Genomic DNA, 23,405 nt, shown 5'->3' with positions numbered 1-23,405 from the left:
GGCCCATGGTAAGTACAAAACTTACCACACTTTTTTAAGAGAGCCACTTATTGCTTTATTTATTTGAAGCATCTAGGTGCGCAGGCAGTGTTCTCATCGATCCATCTTGTCAAAGGTAAAGGTCGAATGAAAGAAGCTCGCATTTTGGAGATAATTGCATGGCTGCGTAGTTGGTGCCGACGAGAGTGCTTTGGTGTCGTAGACCATGGGATGATTTTCCAAGAGGCACTGAGCGGTGATGGTGTCCATCTGTCAAGGAAGGGAAGGAGTTTCTTCAGCAACAGGCTGGCTAAAGTACTAAAGAGGGCTTTAAACTAAAATTGATGGGGATGGGTATAAAAGGCCACAAAGCCATAATTAACCCCAAGGAAGGTAGGACAACTAATGTCTCTATAGAAGAGAATAAAAAGAGTAAAATCTGGAGAGCCTTGTATACCAATGCCCGTAGTATGGGAAACAAACTTCTAGATCTTGAGGCTACAATGACGGAAGCAGACTTGGATTTAGTGGCAGTCACGGAGACGTGGTTCACAGAGACCCATGACTGGGGTGTTGCTATACCTGGCTATAATCTATTCAGGAAGGACAGAGTAGGAAAAAAGGGTGGAGGTGTGGCTTTATATGCTAAGAATGATATCTAAGTGACAAAACTGCAGGACATATGGGGTGTGGAAGAAGCGCTGTGAGCTAAACTGGAAAGAGGGAAATGAAAATGTATCTATATCGGAGTGATATTATTTATTTATTTATTTATTTATTTATTTTAGAACAATTGTATCCCACATATTCCCAACATAGCAGGCTCTATGTGGCTAACAACATTTATGGAAGGAACAACATAATAATACAATTGCGGAATAGAGAGCAAGGAACTTTTAGGGGGGGAGGGAAGACAACAGGGAGGATAAATGCAGGACAGCAGGGAATTAAGTAGCAGAGGAGTAGGTTTTTTCACATAGATAAGTTTTGAGAAATTTCTTGAATTGAATGTGGTCGGTAGTCTCTTTTAACGCTGGAGGCAGAGCATTCCAGTAACGAGGACTCATGAAGCAGAAAGAGGAGGCGAAGACCACCCTCACAGTCGGAGGAAATGGACAGGGACTTAACTGAAGACATCTGTAAGATAGCTAGCAAAGGGGAAGTACTACTGATAGGTGACTTCAATATGCCGGATGCTGATTGGGGTGTCCCGGCTGCGGGGTCGTCTAGAAGCAAAGATATCTTAGATTCCCTACAGGAAGAATTGTTCCAGCAGTGGGTAACAGAACCGACGTGGGATGGAGCTATTCTGGACCTGGTTACGACTGGAGAGTACGTTTCTGACTTCAAGGTGGCAGACCATTTGGCATCTAGAGATCATCGTATGGTATGCTTCAATATTAAAACAGAAGAGAGGGCTCATTCGAGATTGAAGATTCAGGATTTCAAAGGAACTAACTTTGCCGAGATGGGGGAATTTCTCAAGGAACAGCTGAAGAATGTAGAACAGCAATGGACAAGACTGAAAGGAGCTATATTAAAGGCAACTAACCTTTATGTTAGAAAATTACATAAAAGTAAGAGGAAAAGAAGTCCTCTCTGGTACTCAAATGTAGTAGCTGAAAAGATAAGGGTAAGGAGGCTAGCCTTCACACGTTATAAGACGACTCAGAAAGATGAAGACAGGAGAGAATACCTAAATAAGCAAAGAGAAGCTAGAAAAGCTATCAGGAAAGCGAAGCGGCAAATGGAGGAAAAGATAGCTAATACGGTAAAATTGGGGGATAAGACCTTTTTCAGATATGTAAGTGACAAGAGGAAGTGCCATGATAGCACTGTGAGGCTCAAAGCTGAGGGAAAGAAATATGTGGAAGATAAGGATAAAGCTGAACTGCTTAACAATTATTTTAGCTCTGTGTTCACGAATGAAAGACCGGTGGTAGGGCTGCAGAAAACAAAGGCTAAAGGGGATGGATGTATGGTAGACCAAGACCCATTTACGGAGGACTGTGCTCGTGAGGAGCTTGCCAAACTAAAAGTTGACAGAGCAATGGGGCCAGATGGGATACACCTGAGGGTGCTTAAGGAACTCGGAGACGTTCTGTCGGCTCCGCTGACGGACCTCTTCAATGCTTCCTTAGAAACTGGAGTGGTCCCGGTGGACTGGAGAAGGGCGGATGTGGTTCCGTTGCACAAGAGTTGAAGTAAGGAGGAGGTTGGGAATTACAGACCTGTCAGTCTGACCTCGGTGGTGAGTAAGCTAATGGAAACGCTTCTAAAGAGGAGGATTGTGAGATGATTTGAACTAAATGGAATGCAGGACCCGAGGCAGCATGTCTTCACTATTGGCAGGTCGTGTCAGACGAATCCGACTGTCTTCTTCGACTGGGTGACCAAACAGTTGGATGTGGGAGGGGCGCTTGATGTAGTATATTTGGATTTCAGCAAAGCCTTTGACACGGTTCCGCACAGGCGACTGATAAATAAATTGAATGCCCTCGGTATGGGATCTAGAGTAACTGATTGGGGTAAAAATTGGTTGAATGGTAGGAGACAGAGGGTGGTGGTAAATGGAGCTTGCTGTGAAGAAAAGGATGTCATCAGTGGAGTACCGCAGGGATCGGTCCTAGGGCCGGCTCTTTTTAACATCTTTGTGAGCGATATTGCGGAAGGGCTGTCTGATAAGGTTTGTCTCTTTTCGGATGATACTAAACTCTGCAACAGGGTGGACACCCTGGAGGGTGTGAATGACATGAGGAAGGACCTAGCGAGGCTGGAAGAATGAACCGATATTTGGCAACTAAGGTTTAATCCCCAAAAAATGCGGGGTCATGCACTTGGGTCGCAAGAATCCGAGGGAACGGTACAGTATAGGGGGTGAAGTGCTTCAGTGTACAAAGGAAGAGCAGGACTTGGGGGTGATTGTGTCTGATGACCTTAAAGCTTCCAAACAGGTAGAACGGAGTGGAGGAGTGGCCTAGTGGTAAAGGTGGTGGACTTTGGTCTTGGGGAACTGAGGAACTGAGTTTGATTCCCACTTCAGGCACAGGCAGCTCCTTGTGACTCTGGGCAAGTCACTTAACCCTCCATTGCCCCATGTAAGCCGCATTGAGCCTGCCGTGAGTGGGAAAGCGCGGGGTACAAATGTAACAAAAAAAAAAGCGACGGTCAAAGCCAGAAGGATGCTTGGGTGCATAAAGAGAGGCATGACCAGCAGGAAAAAGGCGGTGATAGTGCTGTTGTATAAGTCTCTGGTGAGGACCCATTTGGAGTACTGCATGCAGTTCTGGAGACTGCACCTACGGAAAGATATAAACAAGATGGAGTTGGTCCAGAGGGCAGCTACAAAATTAGTAAGCGGTCTTGAACGCAAAAATTATAGGGACAGGCTTATGAACCTCAACATGTATACGCTGGAAGAGAGGAGGGAGAGAGGAGACATGATAAAGACATTTAAATATCTCAAGGGCATTTATGTACAGGAAGAGAGCCTTTTTCAAATGAAGGAGAGCTCTGGAATGAGGGGGCATATGACAAAGTTAAGAGGGAATAGGCTTAGGAGTAATCTAAGGAAGTACTATTTCACAGAAAGGGTGGTGGAGGCATGGAATGGCCTCCCAGTGGAGGTTGTGGAGTCTAGGACTATTCCAGAATTTAAAAAGGCATGGGATAAGCATTTGGGATCACTTGGGAACAGGAAGAATTAGGGGTTACAGAGGATGGTCAGGCTGGATGGGTCATATGGCCCTTATCTGCCATCATGTTTCTATGTTTCTATGATTATGGTATTGATGATGCTATGAAAAAGATATCTAACTTTGCAGGGCCACTCTCTCCTCCCCCTATTGTATCTTAGTATAAATGCATTTAGAATCCTATAGATACATTTTGATTTTAATTTGGCATATTATTCTGAATTGGATATCCTCTTGTGCCACTCTATTCCTTCCTGAGATTTATCTTATTATTGTACACTGCATAGGTCTTATTGTAATATTCACACTATGATAAATAAGTGTAAAATGTGAATGTCACACTGGTAGCAGTTAAGGTGTCAGGTAAAGTTCCAGTGCTCCCCAGCTCTGGTTCTGCATTGCAAGTCCTGGATGGAGGGGAGAGTTCTCCGAGTTTTTTTTAATGAGATCTCCTGGAAGAATTCAAGCAGTACTGGATATCCTGATGAAAAAGCAGAAGTCTACCATTTCTGCTACAGCGCTTAGTTCACATATGCCTTCCCAAGTGCAAGCAATGAGAGTGGGTAAAGGGGAGAAAGAATTATCAAGCTAAATACATTTACTAGCACGTTCTAAAACGAAGAACAAACTATTAAAACATGAGCTCTGCAGCCATTACTGTGCTGGCAATAACAGAGCATGATAATTCACTTGCATATCATGGGCAGGAAATGGGCATGGACTGTGCATTGCAGTTTGCTCATGCATGCTGTCACATGCAGCTTCCCATGGGTGCACTTACCACGTCCTGAACTCTGGTATATGCATGCCATGCTAATTTCAAATATATTGAAAATGCAGTAATTACCTTCTCCATGTAGTAACTAAGATACTAGAAACCTCACCAACAGTACGACGGCCTGTGCAATTGCTGTACATTAATTTTTGTATTTAACATGTGGTAAATGCAAAACCTTAGTTCATTTGGTAACAGACCCCTAAGTTTTGTGATAGGTGAACCATAAGCTTCAATTCTCTCTTATCACATGACAATTTCCTGGTGCAAGGATAGCATTCTTTCACAGTACAAACAGTTAAGATACAGTTTGGGGTGGACTTTGTATGATGATAGAAGGTTTATCCCAGAGGATATAAAAGAAGTGAGGAGATCTATGAGGGAGCAATAAGGTGGCACATGATTGCTGTATTCCACTGTGGGAATACTTATTTTCTCACTTTCTCTCTCTTTTTCACTTCAGGCATCACACACGCATGATGCCATCACAGAAGCTGCACAGCTGATGAAAGAAGCAGTAGATGACCTCATGGTGACCTTGAATGAAGCTGCCAGTGAAGTAGGCATGGTTGGTGGAATGGTAGACTCCATAGCAGAGGCAATGAGCAAGGTAAGACGCATGCAGAGCCTTTTATATATAGTCCTATCATGAGATAGATAACTATATACTATCTCTCTATATATACCCCTGGCTGCCTTCCTGAAGTAGTGACCAATAAGGGAGAAGGGTGTTCTCCTGCATGACATAGCCATGTAGGAGTAGCTGTTGGAGAAGCTGCTTCTGCCAGAAATGTTGGCATTGCAATGGTGCTCACATAGCCCATCCTATAATCCTGGAGTGGCTGTCCTTGTTGATTGCCTACTCTGCCTGTTGGGAAGCCCACCCCTGTTAGTCTAACTGGTATGATCTATGATTAGTTTTGCAAATTCCTCAACATATTTTTCACTTCTGTTTTGTAAAGGCCAAGCTAATTAAATTGTATCACTGAGTGCTAGCACTGTCATGAATAAAGCTGTCTTATTTGCAAGTCTTCTGCCAAAAGCTGGACGCTTCATGTGTGGTGTTATTTATAGTAAAGTACTACTTAAGGCAGCCCCTTTTTATGAGACATTTGCAGCAAAATGTATCCAAAAAAGAACGCCCCAGAACATTTTTCTATGAAGAGGGATCGCTATACTTAATTGTTCTTGGACTTCAGGCGTAGGAATTGGCCATTTTATTGTTTAGCATGAATACCTAAGTTCCATAGGGCATTTTATTTTGAAACTATCAAATTAACATTAAAACTGGATCTATTTAACAGTAGCAGCTGGGGTTTTTGCAGCAGCCCTTGGAGAAGGAATTCCCACCTAGTGGCCAAATTGAGGATCTAGAAAGAGCCATGTGTGTAGCTGCAAATGAAGGCTTATGGCACCAGAGCTCAGCTTCGGGTTCAGATTTGCAGAAGGAAACTTCCAGCCCTTGTCCCTCTCCATTCCTTAATAAATAAATAAAGATTAGATCCAATCAAATTGTTGAAGTTAAGTGTGTTGGGCTGCTAGTCTGATCAACAGTTGTTTTTGTTCCTCTGTTTTCCAACTCATCACATAGTATACTTCCTGTGTTGCCTAAAATTATATTTCATGATATGGGCTTCCTATTCTGTTGGATAGAATAATTTTAGTGCAGAATTTTGCATTGTGTGATAAGGTGCTAAAATATGCCATCAGAACATATTTAAATCACATTGGTATGTGTGTTCAGTGAGTTAGTGGTGGTCTTTGACTTGTGGTGATTTGTTGAAATATAAAGACATTTTCATTTTGCTGTTTTTCTGTGGAAGAATGCTTATTGTATCGTTTCTTTCTCTCTGCTGTAGCTGGATGAAGGTACACCTCCAGAGCCAAGAGGAACATTTGTTGATTATCAAACTACGGTGGTTAAGTACTCTAAAGCCATAGCAATGACAGCCCAGGAAATGGTAAGAAAAAGGATCAGGCTCTGGAAGCTGCTAAGAAGAAGAAAACACACTTGATAGAGTAAAGAAATTAGTTTAGGAACTACCATGATAGTTCAATAAAGACGTAAGCTCTATTGAGCAGGGACTGTCTCTCCAAGTTCAAGTGTGAAGCGCTGCGTACGTCCGGTAGCGCTATAGAAATGATAAGTAGCAGTTGTAGTAGACTATGAATGGTGCAAGTGGGCATAAGGTGAGGAGCCTTTACAAACACAGCCAGACAGTGGTTTAAAGTGGACAAGATCTTTAATTGTATAGTACAAAAAGAAAAGCATACAGAAACCTATTCTTCTCACAGGCTGTTAGCTCTTGAGTTTACATAAAGTAGCTTGGAGTTCATTGTATTAACACATACAGTGGTGGGAAATAAGTATTTGATCCCTTGCTGATTTTGTAAGTTTGCCCACTGACAAAGACATGAGCAGCCCATAATTGAAGGGTAGGTTATTGGTAACAGTGAGAGATAGCACATCACAAATTAAATCCGGAAAATCACATTGTGGAAAGTATATGAATTTATTTGCATTCTGCAGAGGGAAATAAGTATTTGATCCCCACCAACCAGTAAGAGATCTGGCCCCTACAGACCAGGTAGATGCTCCAAATCAACTCGTTACCTGCATGACAGACAGCTGTCGCAATGGTCACCTGTATGAAAGACACCTGTCCACAGACTCAGTGAATCAGTCAGACTCTAACCTCTACAAAATGGCCAAGAGCAAGGAGCTGTCTAAGGATGTCAGGACAAGATCATACACCTGCACAAGGCTGGAATGGGCTACAACGACCATCAGTAAGACGCTGGGCGAGAAGGAGACAACTGTTGGTGCCATAGTAAGAAAATGGAAGAAGTACAAAATGACTGTCAATCGACAAAGATCTGGGGCTCCACGCAAAATCTCACCTCGTGGGGTATCCTTGATCATGAGGAAGGTTAGAAATCAGCCTACAACTACAAGGGGGGAACTTGTCAATGATCTCAAGGCAGCTGGGACCACTGTCACCACGAAAACCATTGGTAACACATTACGACATAACGGATTGCAATCCTGCAGTGCCCGCAAGGTCCCCCTGCTCCGGAAGGCACATGTGACGGCCCGTCTGAAGTTTGCCAGTGAACACCTGGATGATGCCGAGAGTGATTGGGAGAAGGTGCTGTGGTCAGGATGAGACAAAAATTGAGCTCTTTGGCATGAACTCAACTCGCCGTGTTTGGAGGAAGAGAAATGCTGCCTATGACCCAAAGAACACCGTCCCCACTGTCAAGCATGGAGGTGGAAATGTTATGTTTTGGGGGTGTTTCTCTGCTAAGGGCACAGGACTACTTCACCGCATCAATGGGAGAATGGATGGGGCCATGTACCGTACAATTCGGAGTGACAACCTCCTGCCCTCCGCCAGGGCCTTAAAATGGGTTCGTGGCTGGGTCTTCCAGCACGACAATGACCAAAACATACAGCCAAGGCAACAAAGGAGTGGCTCAGGAAGAAGCACATTAGGGTCATGGAGTGGCCTAGCCAGTCACCAGACCTTAATCCCATTGAAACTTATGGAGGGAGCTGAAGCTGCGAGTTGCCAAGCGACAGCCCAGAACTCTTAATGATTTAGAGATGATCTGCAAAGAGGAGTGGACCCAAATTCCTCCTGACATGTGTGCAAACCTCATCATCAACTACAGAAGACGTCTGACCGCTGTGCTTGCCAACAAGGGTTTTGCCACCAAGTATTAGGTCTTGTTTGCCAGAGGGATTAAATACTTATTTCCCTCTGCAGAATGCAAATAAATTCATATACTTTCACAATTTGATTTTCCGGATTTAATTTGTGATGTGCTATCTCTCACTGTTACCAATAACCTACCCTTCAATTATGGGCTGCTCATGTCTTTGTCAGTGGGCAAACTTACAAAATCAGCAAGGGATCAAATACTTATTTCCCCCACTGTATCTTCTCAAGAAACCCAATGACTATTCCATACGCACTAACAGTTATCTTGCCAACCACTGTAAAATTCAGCATCATACATTCTTATAAATATAATTGAATCAATGTAATCTGTAGCAACTGTTAAATGTAAGCCACATTGAACCAAAACTCATTTTTGGATAATTGTGGGATATAAGTATGAGTGAGTAAATAAATAAATAAATAGCAAACAAAAGAAAGGTCTGATTCCACAAAAGTCAGTGTGCACAGAGTTTACAAGTTAAAAGCTTTTCCTACCTCATGACTACCCCTCTGGTCCTTCAAGCATATCTTTTTTTAGAACTCTGGATGTTTGCTTCTTTATGTCCTGGGTTTGTCTGTCTCTCCCCCCGCCCTGGGCTTTTATTTTCCCCAGATGAATCACACCTTCCTGGCTGGGCTCCCCAGCCCAAGGTCTCTTAAAGTAGCCCTCTGAGTGAGTGTGCTTAATGGGGATTGGTACCTTTCTACAGAGTCCATCATGGAGACATTCTTGCTAAGCTCTACTAGTGAAAAATAATCTAATCTTTCACATCTGGGGCACACCTGCATTTGATTTACTAGAATGTAGCTAGAGAAATTCAATCCTACAGTTTATTAACATCACAGTTTATGCAAATCTTGAAAAACTGGCAAATGGTCAAGAATTTCAAAGCTGTACTTCAGTGCAAAAAAGTAAAATCTTTAAGGGCACAAAAAACTCATTAGCCACTTACCCTTTAGAAAGGCAGAAACTAGCAACTTCTAAGCAGAAAATTAAAAACTTATCTTGTGTGGTCTCAAGGTTAACAGTTTTGTGATAAAATAGGAAAAATCAGCAATAGATTTGTGTGCATAAAATGAGGTATCACCAGAAGGGCAAAAATATAATACTAACCTTGTTCAAGAAACTGGTGAGACACCACCTTAAGTCCTGTGTACAACTCTGGAGGCTGGACCTCCGTAAAGATAAGTGAGAGTTTGGAGGCAGTTTAGAGGAAGGCAATCAAAATGGTTTGGGGCCTACAGTATAGGCCCTTGTACAGAGAAGTTTAAGCAACTCCAAATGTACTCTCAGAGGGGGATGAGAGAGATATATTCAGATGCCTAATAGGCTTCAATAAAATACAAGAAGGTAGTATTTCCAAAGAATTCAAAGAGGTTGTGATGTAAAATTAAAGGGAAAAGGGACGGAAGCTTATGGGAGTAATGTGGAGTAAGATGATGGATGCCTGTAGTAGCCTACCAGCAGAGGTGTTGATAACCAAAGCTATAACATAATTCAAGCACGTCTGGGTAGAGACGGAGAATGATAATGAGATTTGATTTGAATGGAGGAGAATGCAATGATTAAAAATGTTAGGGTGGGTGGTTATGTCGGTGTCGCTTTAGATATGGAAATGTATATGCAGGTTTACCTAGAATAATAACATGATAAAAATGATGAGAAAGCAAGTTTGTGGCTGCAAAAAAATTGATTTTGTTTCAGATTATGATGGGCTTGTCTAGGTGTGCAACATTTTATATAGAATCCCTGATCTTCTGTGACCTTCGAACATTTGCCTATCCCAAAGCAAAGAATTTAAACCCAAAGAGAATGTCAAACTTTGTATTTTATGCTATTGTGTCCACAAGGGACTGAGCTAACACCGGCAATCTCATTGAACTCATCTCCTCTGTGGCAGATTTAGAGAAGATTTAATTAATATTTGACACCCCTTTCAGGTGTTGGATAAGAATATAGCAGAGGAGTCTAATTTATAATTGCATTGTTGTGTATTTACGAACGTTCACAATAAAAGCAGCACAAATGTACAAATCTTTATTCCCAATAAGTAAATTAAAAAATAAAATTCAGCAGAGCAGTGTCCAGTCTCTTCTCATGTACCAGTATTCACTCAGTCTGACATGTTTCAATGTCTTTTCGGTACATTGGTCTACTGCAGGAAGAGGCAGATGCGTATGTACTTCCCCTTTAAATACATTTCTGGACAAAATACAGCTGCAGGCTTTGTTCTAAAGTAGACAGTCTTGAAAATGACCCTGTAAGTTGACCAGAGCACTACCTTTGAATCTCTACCATATAGGAGTTTGGCTAAGAACTAAGCTGCTTTGCAAGTAAATTTAAAAGAAAATCGTATTTCACATTGAATTGAAATACATCTGGGATATTTGTTAAGGGAGTGATTTTATAAATCATTTTCATGTGTAAAACGCTGATTTATGTGTGGAAGTGGGTTCTTATAAAATGAAGTCGTCCTAAAAGTGTCCATGGTGCAAGCCAGTGCTCAGGGGTGAAGTTTGAGTAGAACACAGAGCAGACCAAGAGTCCAGAAAATTCTTTATTAAAACAGACCCAATGTGGCCACATTTGCCAAAATAGCTGCATCAGGGGTTGAACAAAACGCTAACCCGGGGTAAAAACTATGCTTGCCCCAACTGACAAATATATATCCAAGAGAGAAGAGGCTGCTGCCCTGTCTCCAACTGCTATTTTATTTCCAGGGACTGGCACAATTACTGTAGGATTTGTGCTAGTATTTTATAAAGATACATAGGTGCTTATGTGCCTTTAAAAGTAGGCACATCCCTGTCCTATTAACCAAGGCAGCCCTGTTATAAAATACCCTCTGAATGTATATATTTTTAAAGTTGAAACTATAAATGGCTTCTTTAGTTCTGTTAAGTTTTGTAGTGTGGACTCATGTGTGTTTATCCCTTACAGCAGGTTATCAATAGAAATCAAACAAAATAAACATGGAAAAGAAAATAAGATGATACCTTTTTTATTGGACATAACTTAATACATTTCTTGATTAGCTTTCGAAGGTTGCCCTTCTTCATCAGATCGGAAATAAGCAAATATGGTAGCAGATAGTATATATAAGTGAAACATCCAAGCATTACTTTGACAGTCTGACAGGGTGGGAGGGTGGGGGTGGGCATATACTATCTGCTACCACATTTGCTTATTTCCGATCTGACGAAGAAGGGCAAATCTATGTAAGCCACATTGAGCCTGCAAATAGGTGGGGGAATGTGGAATACAAATGCAATAAATAATAATAATAATACCTTGAAGCTAATCAAGAAATGTATTAAGTTATGTCCAATAAAAAAGGTATCATCTTATTTTCTTTTCCATGTTTTATTTTGTTTGATTTCTATTGATAACCTTAAGAGTGGACTAACACAGCTACCACACCTCTCTCCCTTACAGCAGAATGCAAGCTGAGATTTGCCTTATAGCTCACCAATGCCTGCTCAGCTCAGTGATTCCATATCTTGTATTAGCAAGCAACAGCCAGCAGCAGACTGGGATTTATAGGGGATCTAAGTAATCTTCTTCAGCCTAAGTTTTCTTAATGTTTGCTTACGTCTTTTTTGTTTCTTTGTTTGTTTTCTTTCCCTAGATGACAAAGTCCTTTACTAACCCAGAAGAATTAGGAGGGCTGGCATCTCAAGTGGCCAGTGACTACGGAAATTTGGCTGTTCAAGGTCGATTGGCAGCCGCCACTGCGGAACCTGAGGAGGTCTACCACTCTATTTCTTTTTTTAACAGATACTTCATATGCTCTATATGTTGTTTCGGAATGACATGAGCAATACGGCTGATGGGTACATTAAATGCAGGGGTTCTCAAATCAGTCACTGGGACACACCTAACCATCAGGTTTTCAGAATATCCAAAGATTTGTGCATGCAAATTTATCTCATGTATATTCACCATGGGTATCCTCAAAACCTGTATCCAGAGGAATGTGTTGAGAACCCTTCATTGTTGCATCAGTTTCTCAGAAGTGTATGACCCAGATCACCCTTTGACCTGTCCCGAAGATGATGTTCAGTACAATTTTAGTATTGGTGCCTAGCCAGGTGCAGGAAGCTAGACCTCTTTGTAGTGTTAGCACTGTTATAGATATTGAAGCATAGAGAGTGGATTTCAAAGCTATTAGTGCTATGCCCCTACCTAGCAGTTCTTGCATAACCTTGAGCTAATCACCTTAAATTCCCTGTGATGAAACATTATTGGGGCAAGGACATTGTGGATCTCTAAAAGAACTTATGTGATGTAATATACAGTGGTGATACATATTAACGGATATATATTTTTAAAATCTGGATCTTGCTCACACCATTTTCAGTAGTAGCTCAAGGTGAGTTACACAGGTACAGTTTGGTGTTTCCCTATCGCTGGAGGGCTTACAATCTAATTTTGTATGTGAGGCAATGGAAGGTTAAGTGACTTTGCCCAAGATCGCAAGGAGCAGCAGTAGGATTTCATCTGGACACCCCTGGATATCAATCTCTAATGATCAGGCTACTCCTCTACTCCTACACTTTGTAAGAAGTCTACCATTGAGCAGTTGACCAGGAATAGATTTGTGAATGATTACATTGAAGTGCTGCTTTACTGGTCAGTGGTCATTATCAGTACATGCCCTAGCCATTGCGCATTACTGGTAGCCAGTTCTTCTCAAGCCCATCCTTAGGACCCCCCCCCCCCCCCGCCCCCAAGCGAATCAGTTTATCATGAGTAAATATGAATGAGAAGCATTTGCATGAATTGCACACTCTATGGTGGCAATTTTGTAACAGGGTGACCCAATGCTGTGTGGAGAGTGCCTATTCCATAACATCTGAGTGCCTGATTCCATTACAGAATACTAGCGTAAGCCTGCATTGCACACCTAAGTGTAGGCACACCCAGTTACACCTGGTCTATGGCAGGTGAAAATAGGTGCACCTAAGTGCAGTATGCATCCCACATATCTTACATTATTCTAGACTTTACGCACGCAAGTGGTAGCCCCACCCATGCTCTGCCTATGTGTACATCCAACAAAGTAGAGAAGGGATGTAGGTCAACCAAACAAGAGGGACTCCAGAGGTGGATCAGTACAGCATCTTTATTATCAAAATACAGATATAGTGGACTCAACACGGTCCTGTGATTCGGCAACAGTGGCTGCTCAAGGAGTCTTGGTATCTCTATGATTTCTCAGAGATCGTTACTCAAAGAAATAGCATAAAACCATTGCTACAATGTGTGTGTTAACAAGAATGTCAAAGTACTGTAGTTTCATTGCACTGCACAACTGCAGCAGTACTTTGAAGTTCTTGTTAACACACACATTGTAGCAACAGTTTTGTGCTATTTCTTTGAGTAATGATATCCGAGAAGTCATACAAATTCCAAGACTCCTGAGGTAGGCCAAAACTCGGGACTGTGTCGAGTCCACTATATCTGTATTTTGACAATAAAGACCTCTTACTGATCCACCTCCGGAGTCCCTCTCATTTGGTTGACCTAAGTCCCTTCCCTACTTTGTTGGTTGGCCTTTACTCCGTAGGATATTCTTCCTTGTTCTTCAAGTGCTGCCTATGTGTATGCCACTTGCAGTTTCGCACTTTGGCACTTATGCGTCATCTTAGAATATCGCATAGTTCACTTACGCATGTAAATGGTATTTTCTGTGCACTTGCACCCACTTAATTATTGAATTGCTTTTCGTGTATGTAAATTCCTCTCATGAATGTTCGTTATGCTGTAGGTCAGGAAATAAACACAGCTCTGGGCTGAAGGTTGTAGCGGAACTCAGGCATGATGCATTACAAATAAAGCGATCAAGCTTCTTATACTGCCTCACCTTGCTAGAATGATACTGCCACAGCTGTTTGCAAGCTTAATTTCTCTAGAGAAATCTGATTAAGAAGAGGTTGGCAACCATCTGGTATTCAAGTCCGATTTATTTATTGTGTCCTTAAGTGCTTGTTAATAGAAAGAGTTATACTAAATAAATTCCAGAGAGGAGCAGTCTGTCTACAGTGTCCCAAGAGAGCCAGCTAGTACATACTAGCCTGTCATAAAGTAATGAAATATACAATTTAAATTAGTTCTAATTCCAAATATAAAGAAGCTATAAAGCACCCTTAAAGTTATTTCATGACTGGCTGTTGGAGCCTGGTACAGGTTGTTTGCTTTTTGTTTTTTTAATCCAGCTGTATGCATTTCTTTGCTTAACCATACCTTTCTTTGATGCAATTAATACAACTCTTGCTTGTAGCTCTTGTGAGGCAGGGGACAGAATGTACGGTGCTTAAAACTGGAGGAAAGGTGTTGGTTTATTAAGATTATTTTGACTGTCTTGTTTTTTTTTTATGAATAACAATCCAGCTTCAGTTTCCAAATTTAAGAATACTGTGATGATATTTATTGTGAAAAACTTATTAGAGGTGGTGGTAAATTTTCATTGTAAGTGAGTGTGGCTAATATTTGTTTACATTAAACAAAATGGGAAAACTCCTTCTCCCACTGGGCATCCAGGGCAGTTAAGGAGGTTCTGGAGTGTGGGGTAAGACTGGCTTGTGCAGGTACTTTCTTTTAAGTTAGAAGATTGGGGGAAGGAGGTATAATTGTTGTTTTCTATCTTGAATGGAGAATCAGGCACTGTTGGGCCCCCTACCCTTTTTTTTTATATATAAAGCAGCAAAGTTACTCGGATAACTTTCTCCAAGCCTATTCAGCTGAATGTTTTTCCAGATGAGTTCTCCTCCATATACGGCTACCAGTTGTGCAGGTAACTTTACCCAAATAGCTTTCCTGCTCACCAGATTACACACAGCTATAACTGGATTGAAAAATGTACTTCCAGGTTTTGCTGTTCTCACTTGGCAATGCAAAAAATATCCATGTCAGAAAAATCAATGAACAAATGAAGGTGCTTCTCTTACTGGGTGCCTCTTTTAGGCTTCTTGATGTCATGCAGTGAGAGCCTATCATATACTGGCATCTGGGCTCTCAAATTCCATTGCAAAAAACTAGTATAACCCAGCATTGACATGCTTACATGTATGTGCCCAAGATTACACCAGCCGTAGAACTGGCATAATAGTGGTTCCGTAAATATGGCAATGTCATTCTGTAAGTTAATGCACATTAAGTGGGAGCCCCACCTGTGCCCTTTCTATGCTACACCCATCCCATGTGAATACCCCCCTGCCCTTCCTATGCTACACCCATGTGAATATCCCCCCCTTGTATTTACATACTATCAGGGGAATTCTATTTATGGCTCTGAATATAGGCGCTACTTCTGTGCTGAATTCTTGACACAGAAAAGTGTTTTAAACCGATGCAAGGCACCAAAACAGGCAGAAATGGCAGATCCACACGAAAACACATGCCTATTGATACAATAGTGCCTAAGAGTTTCTGCACAGATCTGCAAAGGGGGCGTGGCCATGGGAGTGACATGGGCAAGTTGGGGGCATTCCCGTAAGATACGAGAAGTGTTATAGAGTAGTGTGGATCCATGCCAGGATTTGTATCTGGATTCATTTGGTGTAATTCCTCAAGCCCAAAGTTAGGCGTGGATCCCAGAATTATAAAGGGTGCTAATCCTGGAACGCCCGTTAAAGGATACCGTTTCATGTAGATTTTTTCAGCACTGAATTTTGAATGCCATTTACTAAATACAGCTTTTTGTCACATACATGCGCCCTTCAAAACAGCACTTAGTCGCTTTGCTGAAAGTGCCAGTATTCTGTACATTATGCATTTAGGGGGGAGGGGCAGCATAAATGTAGACACCCAGTTATAGAATTGCCCTTCAAATGTTCTTTTCAAGGTAAAGTTAATAAAATTGATGTGTTTAGGGTATAGGGTCTGATTAAGTACTGTATGCTTGAGAGTTCTTCTGTAATGTAAAACTAAGACCCAGTTTTCAATAGATTTTTTTGAATTTAAAAATAAAGTTGAGAAGCTTGATTAAGTGCATGTACATTCTTACATCTGACTGAATCACATATAAATGGAGTGGAGGAGTAGCCTAGTGGTTAGAGTACCAGTCCTGACATCCAGAGGTGGCCAGTTGCTCCTTGTGATCTTGGGCAAGTCGCTTAACCCTCCATTGCCTCAGGTACAAACTTAGATTGTGAGTCCTCTAAGGATAGAGAAATACCCAATGTACCTGAATGTAACTCATCTTGAGCTACTACTGAAAAAAGGTGTGAGCAACATCCAAATAAATAAACTTCTGGAATGCTACTTTTGCATTAATGATGGACCAGATAATCGGTGGCTGTGATCCAAAATGTCACAGGGTGGTGACTTGGCATCAGGTTTATCGGTACTAAAAAGGCAGGAAAACAAAAAGAGTATGATAGATTTTCTGAAGTGATGCATTGATCAGAATTATTGGCTGTTTTTAATCCTTGCTTCACTTCTGCACTTGGATGGTAGGACTAATCTTGTACATTTGGGGGCAAAAAATATTTTGATGGTAGGCTTTGGGATTCTCATCATTTTATAGTTTCTGTTCTAAACTGGGAATTATTGGGGTAGTTTATGTGAATAAAGAGCTGTTTCCCCCGCATTAAAATGCTATTTAAAGTTCCCTCCTCCAGCCTCTTATCCCTGAATGTAAAAATACTCGCATTTTTCATAAAGTGAGTATTTACCCAGGGCAGGAAAATGAGTGGGGTTAAATGATAGGAAGGAATCCATCTGGTACTAAGTACCTGCCATGCATTGCCTCTGTCTTTTAAAAATTAGTTGCAGGCCCCTACAAGTAGTCTACACTTTCTACAGATTACTATATGTGTAGAAACACACATTAACTGTATTTGCGTTTTGTCCAGATTGGATTTCAGATAAAGACCCGGGTTCAGGATTTGGGACACGGCTGCATCTTTCTTGTCCAGAAAGCTGGAGCGCTTCAGATCTGCCCGTCTGACAGTTACACGAAGCGGGAGCTGATAGAATGTGCTCGGGCTGTCACTGAAAAGGTACAAGCAGTAGGGTAACTGGTACCTTCTGGCCATAGTGTGTGTGTGTGAGTCAAACACAATCTAGTATGTTGTGAATATCGGTACTTAATCACAAAAGAGAGGGTAATACAGTATACAAGCATACAATATAGACAAGAAAAAGCAACACTGGGCCTTCAAGAAAGAGACAATGGCAGTCCTTTATTGTGAAAAAGACCCGACACAGGCCGTGTTTCGGCGCACAAGCGCCTGCCTCAGGGGTGTGAAAACTGCCAAAAGATAGGACAGATGCTGGTAATGGCGTCTGTCCTATCTTTTGGCAGTTTTCACACAGACAGCATCTGTTAGGATTGAACAAACGCTCAGTGGTGGCTGGCAATTTACTCAGACTGTCTGAACATTCCTGCTCATATATTGTGAAGACACACTGTGACCCCTGAGGCAGGTGCTTGTGCGCCGAAACACGGCCCGTGTTGGGTCTTTTTCACAATAAAGGACTGCCATTGTCTCTTTCTTGAAGGCCCAGTGTTGCTTTTTCTTGTCTATAGTGAATATCGGTACTGACATGTTGGGTTTTCAAAATAATTCATGGTTATACTAGATGGACCGTGCAGGTCTTTTTCTGCCGTCATCTACTATGTTACTGCCCTCAAGCTCTTGTTCAGTTAATTACTTTTCCCTCTGTTCATTCTGCCTCTCACTTTGGATCATTAATAAGATTGGGTAGTCCTTCTGTAATCCAAGTTTGCTTTAAACGCATTCATGAAAGTTCGTTTAACTTTGTCTAGCAGGATGTGGAATTCTATTCCAGTTCAGATGTTTAGGAAAGCACTGAAAACCTACTTAGTTAGCAAATATGTGGAAAATTTGTATTACGTGCTTGATGCCATACTAGTTGTTTTATCTGGATGTAACCAGCTTTAATTCCAGGTTGATTTAGGCAGGATATAAAAACATGAATAGAATATGTTGTGTTTTTTTCTGCCTTTTTCTTCATTTGCCTTTTTTTTTCTTCATTTTCCTCTCTACCTTCTTTTGTCCCCTTCCCTTTGACCTTTTCCTTTTGGGCCCTTTACAGTATTTAATCAGCACTGTCTCAAAGCATTTTAGTTATGGTGTAAAACATTTAGTCACCTTTCCAGGCTTAATTCTGCAGTATATCAATTGTACAAAATAAATACCACGGTCTCAATCAGTGATGGCTGTATACAAACATCTATATACAAGAAACCCACAGACAGATGCAGCTACCTCCACAACTTCAGCTTCCATCCTTCACATACAAAAGATCCATCATTTACAGCCAAGCCACAAGATACCACCGTATCTGCTCTGACCCAAGGGACAGAGACAGACACCTTAAAAGCCTGACTGCATCCTTCAAACAGGCTACAACCCCAAAATAATCTCCAAGAATATTGCCTCCTCCCTCAAAACACCCAGGGAGAATCTGCTACAGTACAAGGAGAAAAAATCCACAGACAGAATCCCCCTTGTAGTGACATACAATCCAGAGCTGGAAAAACTGAGGAAAATCATAAGAGATCTACAACCTATACTCCAGGAGGATGAATTACTGAAAGAGATTTTCCCATCCCCACCAGTACTGGCCTTCCGATAGCCACCCAACTTAAAACACAAGCTAATCAGAAGTAAACTTCCATCACAGACTGAAAAGGAACAGAAGGGCACACTTCCCTGTAATTTATCCAGTTGCAAACTATGCCAAAATATTTCACAGGACCCCAAAGTCATCCACAAAGGAAAGATATTCAACATAAAGGGATCTTTCACTTGCTCATCTTCCAATGTGGTATATATCATTCCGTGTAAAAAATGTAATGAAGGATGCTATAGTGGAGAAACAGGCCAGATGCTTAAGACAAGATTCAATTTACATAGACATCACATGAACAATACTGGTGCCAGTAGGGTTCCCACGCCTGTTGGTCAACATTTTACAGGACCAGGACACTGTACCAGTGACTTCACTGTGAGAATCCTGAAAGGTAACTTTAAAACCATACAAGAACATAAGACCTTTGAAGTCAGAATGATTGAATATTTTAACACCCAACAGAAAGGACTTAACAAGGATCTGGGGTTCCTTGCCCATTATAAACCATAAAGCTGTATGTCTCTGTTGATCACCCTCCCCTCACCTATCCACACCCATCCTGTTAGAATATCAATGATATGCTTTGATGTCCCCATGCATACCTCCTACCCACCCCCATCCTCCCACCCTGTCAGACTGTCATAGTAATGCTTGAATGTTTTCACTTATATACACTGTCAGCTAGCACATTTGCTTATTTTCGATCTGAGGAAGAAGGGCGACCTTCGAAAGCTAATCAAGAAATGTATTAAGTTATGTCCAATAAAAAAGGTATCATCTCATTTTCTTTTCCATGTTTTATTTTGTTTGATTTCTATTGATATACAAAATAAATAAAATGAATACAACCTTCTGAATTGCTGGCAAGTGCATTTATACTGTCAGCAGTCTGTAACCAGAGCCTCGTTATTTTACTCCTGGGGAAGAGGTTGCAGTTTTTTGACTGGTAAGCGCAGCACAGAATAAGCTCCAGAATCAGATTTTAATTGTATGATGCATGAGATATTTTGGGTTTCCATGACAGAGATGCCACAAATGGTCTATCTTTGTGCAAAGGTTATTCAGTTTGCTGAGTCCTTGATGTGAAGCATTTCAAAAATGATTAGATAAGACCACATAAATGAGTTCTGTTAATCCAAATTAAAAATATTACAGTTAAACAGAAAGATAGACCAGATCAACATGGGGGTAAACTTATAACAGGGTGCCTGGACTGTGAAGCACATATGAGTAAATAAGAGGTACATAGGGTCTAAAATATGCATAAAATATGAACAATAGATAAAAAATGAAGTAAAACTAGACTGATTTGTCCTATAAACTGTACTACGGTCAATGTATTTTATAAGATATCTGCTACAGCCCCATCCATTCTTCACCCCCAGGAATGCCTACACATTTTTATGATTTTATAGGAAAAATTGTTTTAAATGCATCTTATACCTTATTATTAGGAGATGTGAATTTACATTTAGAAGTATTGGAAGACTCAAATGTGAGTGAGTTAAGATGTTTTTAGACAATTTGGATTTTAATTCGCCCATGCCACAACCTACTCATGAAAAAGGGCATCATTTAGATTTAATTACATGTTTTTGTGTTTCCTCTGGGGATATTACGTTTTCTATACCAACTTGGGGGCTGTTTTACAGAGCGGTGGTAAGCCCAACACGGGCTTATCGCTTGCTCTTCTGGTACAACTACCGGCAGTAGTCCCGCCCCGAGCACGTGCCGTTTCCAAGGCAAAAAGAAAACCCCTGGAAATGGCTGACGCGGTGGTAATTGGGCATCGCCGCATGCTGCCTGATTACTGCCGGGTTATTGCAGGAGCCCTTATCACCACCTCAGTATATGTACATTATGAAATAATGAATTTATAACAACGTTCATGTGAAACATCCATAAAGGCGGCATTTTAAACCTAATTTATTAAGGCAATATGGGTGCCTAAGTTCCTTCATAAAAAAAAAAAAGCCACCCAGAACCAGCTCCTGTAGCATGCAAATGCCAGTGCATATGTTTACGCATGCTCTGAAGTGGATTTAAATGTGTGCTTGTACTCTATGGGGTGAATTCTATGAATCAGACCGACCCCCCCCCCCCCCCCCCCATATAAGTGCTATTCTGTAAGCCGTGCCTAAAGTTAGGTGCAGTTTATAGAATAGCGCATAAGCGCAGGGGTCACGTGTAAATTTAGGTGCAATTTATAGAATAGCACTTAAGCATGTCAATTTGTACCAACGAAAACATGGTACAAATAGCCCCACCTAAATTTACACGTGGAACACCCTTATTCTATAATTGCTCTTGTAACTCGAATCCATGCCCACACTCTGCCGTGAAATGCACTTGACCCCCCCTTCACCCCCTGTTTTCTTGGATGTGCATAAAATTTAGGCGCACATCACACACCTAAATTTACATGCGTACGTATTAACTGAATTCAATTAGTGCCAATGCTTGTTAAAAACTAATTATTGGCACTAATTAGCTTGTTCAATTAAATTGTGCACACCCAAATTTGTGCACGCAATTTTGGCAACTTTTACAGAATTAGAGGGTATATGTACATTGTTTCTCCACCGGAACTACACCCCAGAAATGTCTGTTCACGGTGCACATTTCAGTACACGTTATCTTGCTGTTGCGCATACTTTTATGCGCATATACCACTTTATAAAAGACCTTATTCACTTGTCAAATGGGCCTTTATACTGTGAAAAACTTTAAAATTACCACCTTCCCACCACGTTTCTTAGTGCCTACATAATACCCCAAAAGCAAATAACAATAGAGGGTACCAAACCAGAACCACCAATAGAATGCAAACACAAATAAAAATGAAAACGGTATACTGCCCAAACCAAATAGTAAGATGTCTAACAGACCAGGAGCGTATCAGAGTACTTGCACAGTACTAATAGACCACTCTAGGTTATGGAGCCTCTTATAGGGCATCCCATTCCAAGCACTTCAAACTCGATCATTTACTCTCCACAGTTTGTAAATATCAAAACATAATTTTATTAACTTAATATGTCTAACACTGACTACTACTTAATATATCAACTACAATTCACCAAAATAAGCAATCCAAAGCAAAAAAAAAAGCACTTAGCTCTCTGGCAGCCGCTATTCCATAGGCTTTTCTCGATGCCCACCAGCATCCTGAATAAGGCACCACAACCTTCCTGGCATTTCTGCACATTACAGTGCCTGCTTCCGAAGCAGCTTCAGGTGCATTCTAATTCAGATCACCTGCATTCTCCTACATATCCAAACAATTGGCTCGTAATACAAACTGTGGAGAGTAAATGATTGAGGAATAGTGACCTGTGAGGTTGGAGGGCTTGGAATCGGATGCCCTGTAAGAGGCTCCATAATCTAGAGTGGTTCATTAGTACTGTGCAAGTACTCTGATACGCTCCTGGTCTGTTAGACATCTTACTATTTGGTTTGGGCAGTATACAGTTCCCATTTTTGTATTTGTTTACATCATACCCCAAAGCAATTTTGGAAATATGCTCAAGTCACTTATTCCCTAAAGTAACCATGTTGCCTGTTCTATAATTCTTCTCTTTTCTGTAAGGTTTCCTTGGTTCTTTCTGCCCTTCAAGCTGGAAACAAAGGTACCCAGGCCTGCATCACGGCAGGTAGTACAGTATCTGGGATCATCGCAGACCTTGATACCACAATCATGTTTGCTACAGCTGGAACCCTCAACGCAGAGAATAACGAATCATTTGCAGACCACAGGTCAGACTTACCAAAAACATAGAAGGCAACTGGTTTGATATTGGGTGACTTGACCTCATAGACATGCTGTTGAATTTATGCTGATATTGCAGCTGATTGTGAAACAGTATCTGCCGAGCTGTTTAAACAGTGGAGGAAGATAAAAAAATTGTTTAAATTAAGATCTATCTTATTGAATAAGCCTTTGGGGAGTTGGATTGAGGATCAGGTGTAGATCACTATCCATGTATACTTTACAAATTTTTGTAAATTTTTATATATACAGTTTATAGCTGTCATTCAGTCAAAAAAATTAATTGCAATTAACTGCCCGATTAAAAATGTAGTTAATCGTGTTTTTTAATAGTGCTGCTGAATATCTCCTCTGAACGAAGAAGTACTATCTGACAAGTTAAACAGATAGTGATGATATTCAGCCCCATATCTGATTAGCTAACTGGGTAGTGGCCTGAATATTGGGGGGAGGGTAGATAGTTTTGCAAAGCTCCCTCCCCAAAGAGTATCCACCCCTCTCTGAAGTCTACCCTCAGAGCATTCACCCCTCCTGTCCTCCCCCAAAGAAGACCCTCCCTTCACTCCCTCTTCAGACGGGAGGAAGGCTTTGAGAAGAGATCAAGGCAATGGCAGACTTAATGGCAGCATTAATGACATTAATAATTTTAATCACTATTAACATTTGTATTTGTACTCTAAGAGTATATACAGCAGCAGAGCAAACAAAGAGGAAATGACACTGTGTCTGGAAATTTGGGAGGGAGATGCAAAGCTGGTGGGTTTTGGGGAAGAGGCAAATTTAGGAGCGGGTTAACAGAGGGAGGGATATGCAATAAGAACATGAGATACTCTGTTGGATCAGACTATTAGTCCAT

General features: G+C 41.2%; 1 protein-coding gene across 1 annotated transcript in view; it reads left to right on the top strand.

The window, feature by feature from the left end:
- The window catches only part of TLN2 (talin 2), a 523,010-nt gene that overhangs the window by 387,622 nt on the left and 111,983 nt on the right, over window positions 1–23,405 (top strand). Inside the window, 5 exon segments of the mRNA XM_030188409.1 lie at window positions 4,913–5,059; window positions 6,309–6,410; window positions 11,804–11,923; window positions 17,034–17,180; window positions 22,370–22,536. Coding sequence (XP_030044269.1) covers window positions 4,913–5,059; window positions 6,309–6,410; window positions 11,804–11,923; window positions 17,034–17,180; window positions 22,370–22,536 — 683 coding nt within the window.

The sequence above is a fragment of the Microcaecilia unicolor genome, chromosome 1 (genome assembly GCF_901765095.1).
Source record: "Microcaecilia unicolor chromosome 1, aMicUni1.1, whole genome shotgun sequence".
Classification (NCBI taxonomy): domain Eukaryota; kingdom Metazoa; phylum Chordata; class Amphibia; order Gymnophiona; family Siphonopidae; genus Microcaecilia; species Microcaecilia unicolor.
Note: the sequence above shows the minus strand (reverse complement) of the source record. Positions and strands in the feature narration are given on the sequence as shown.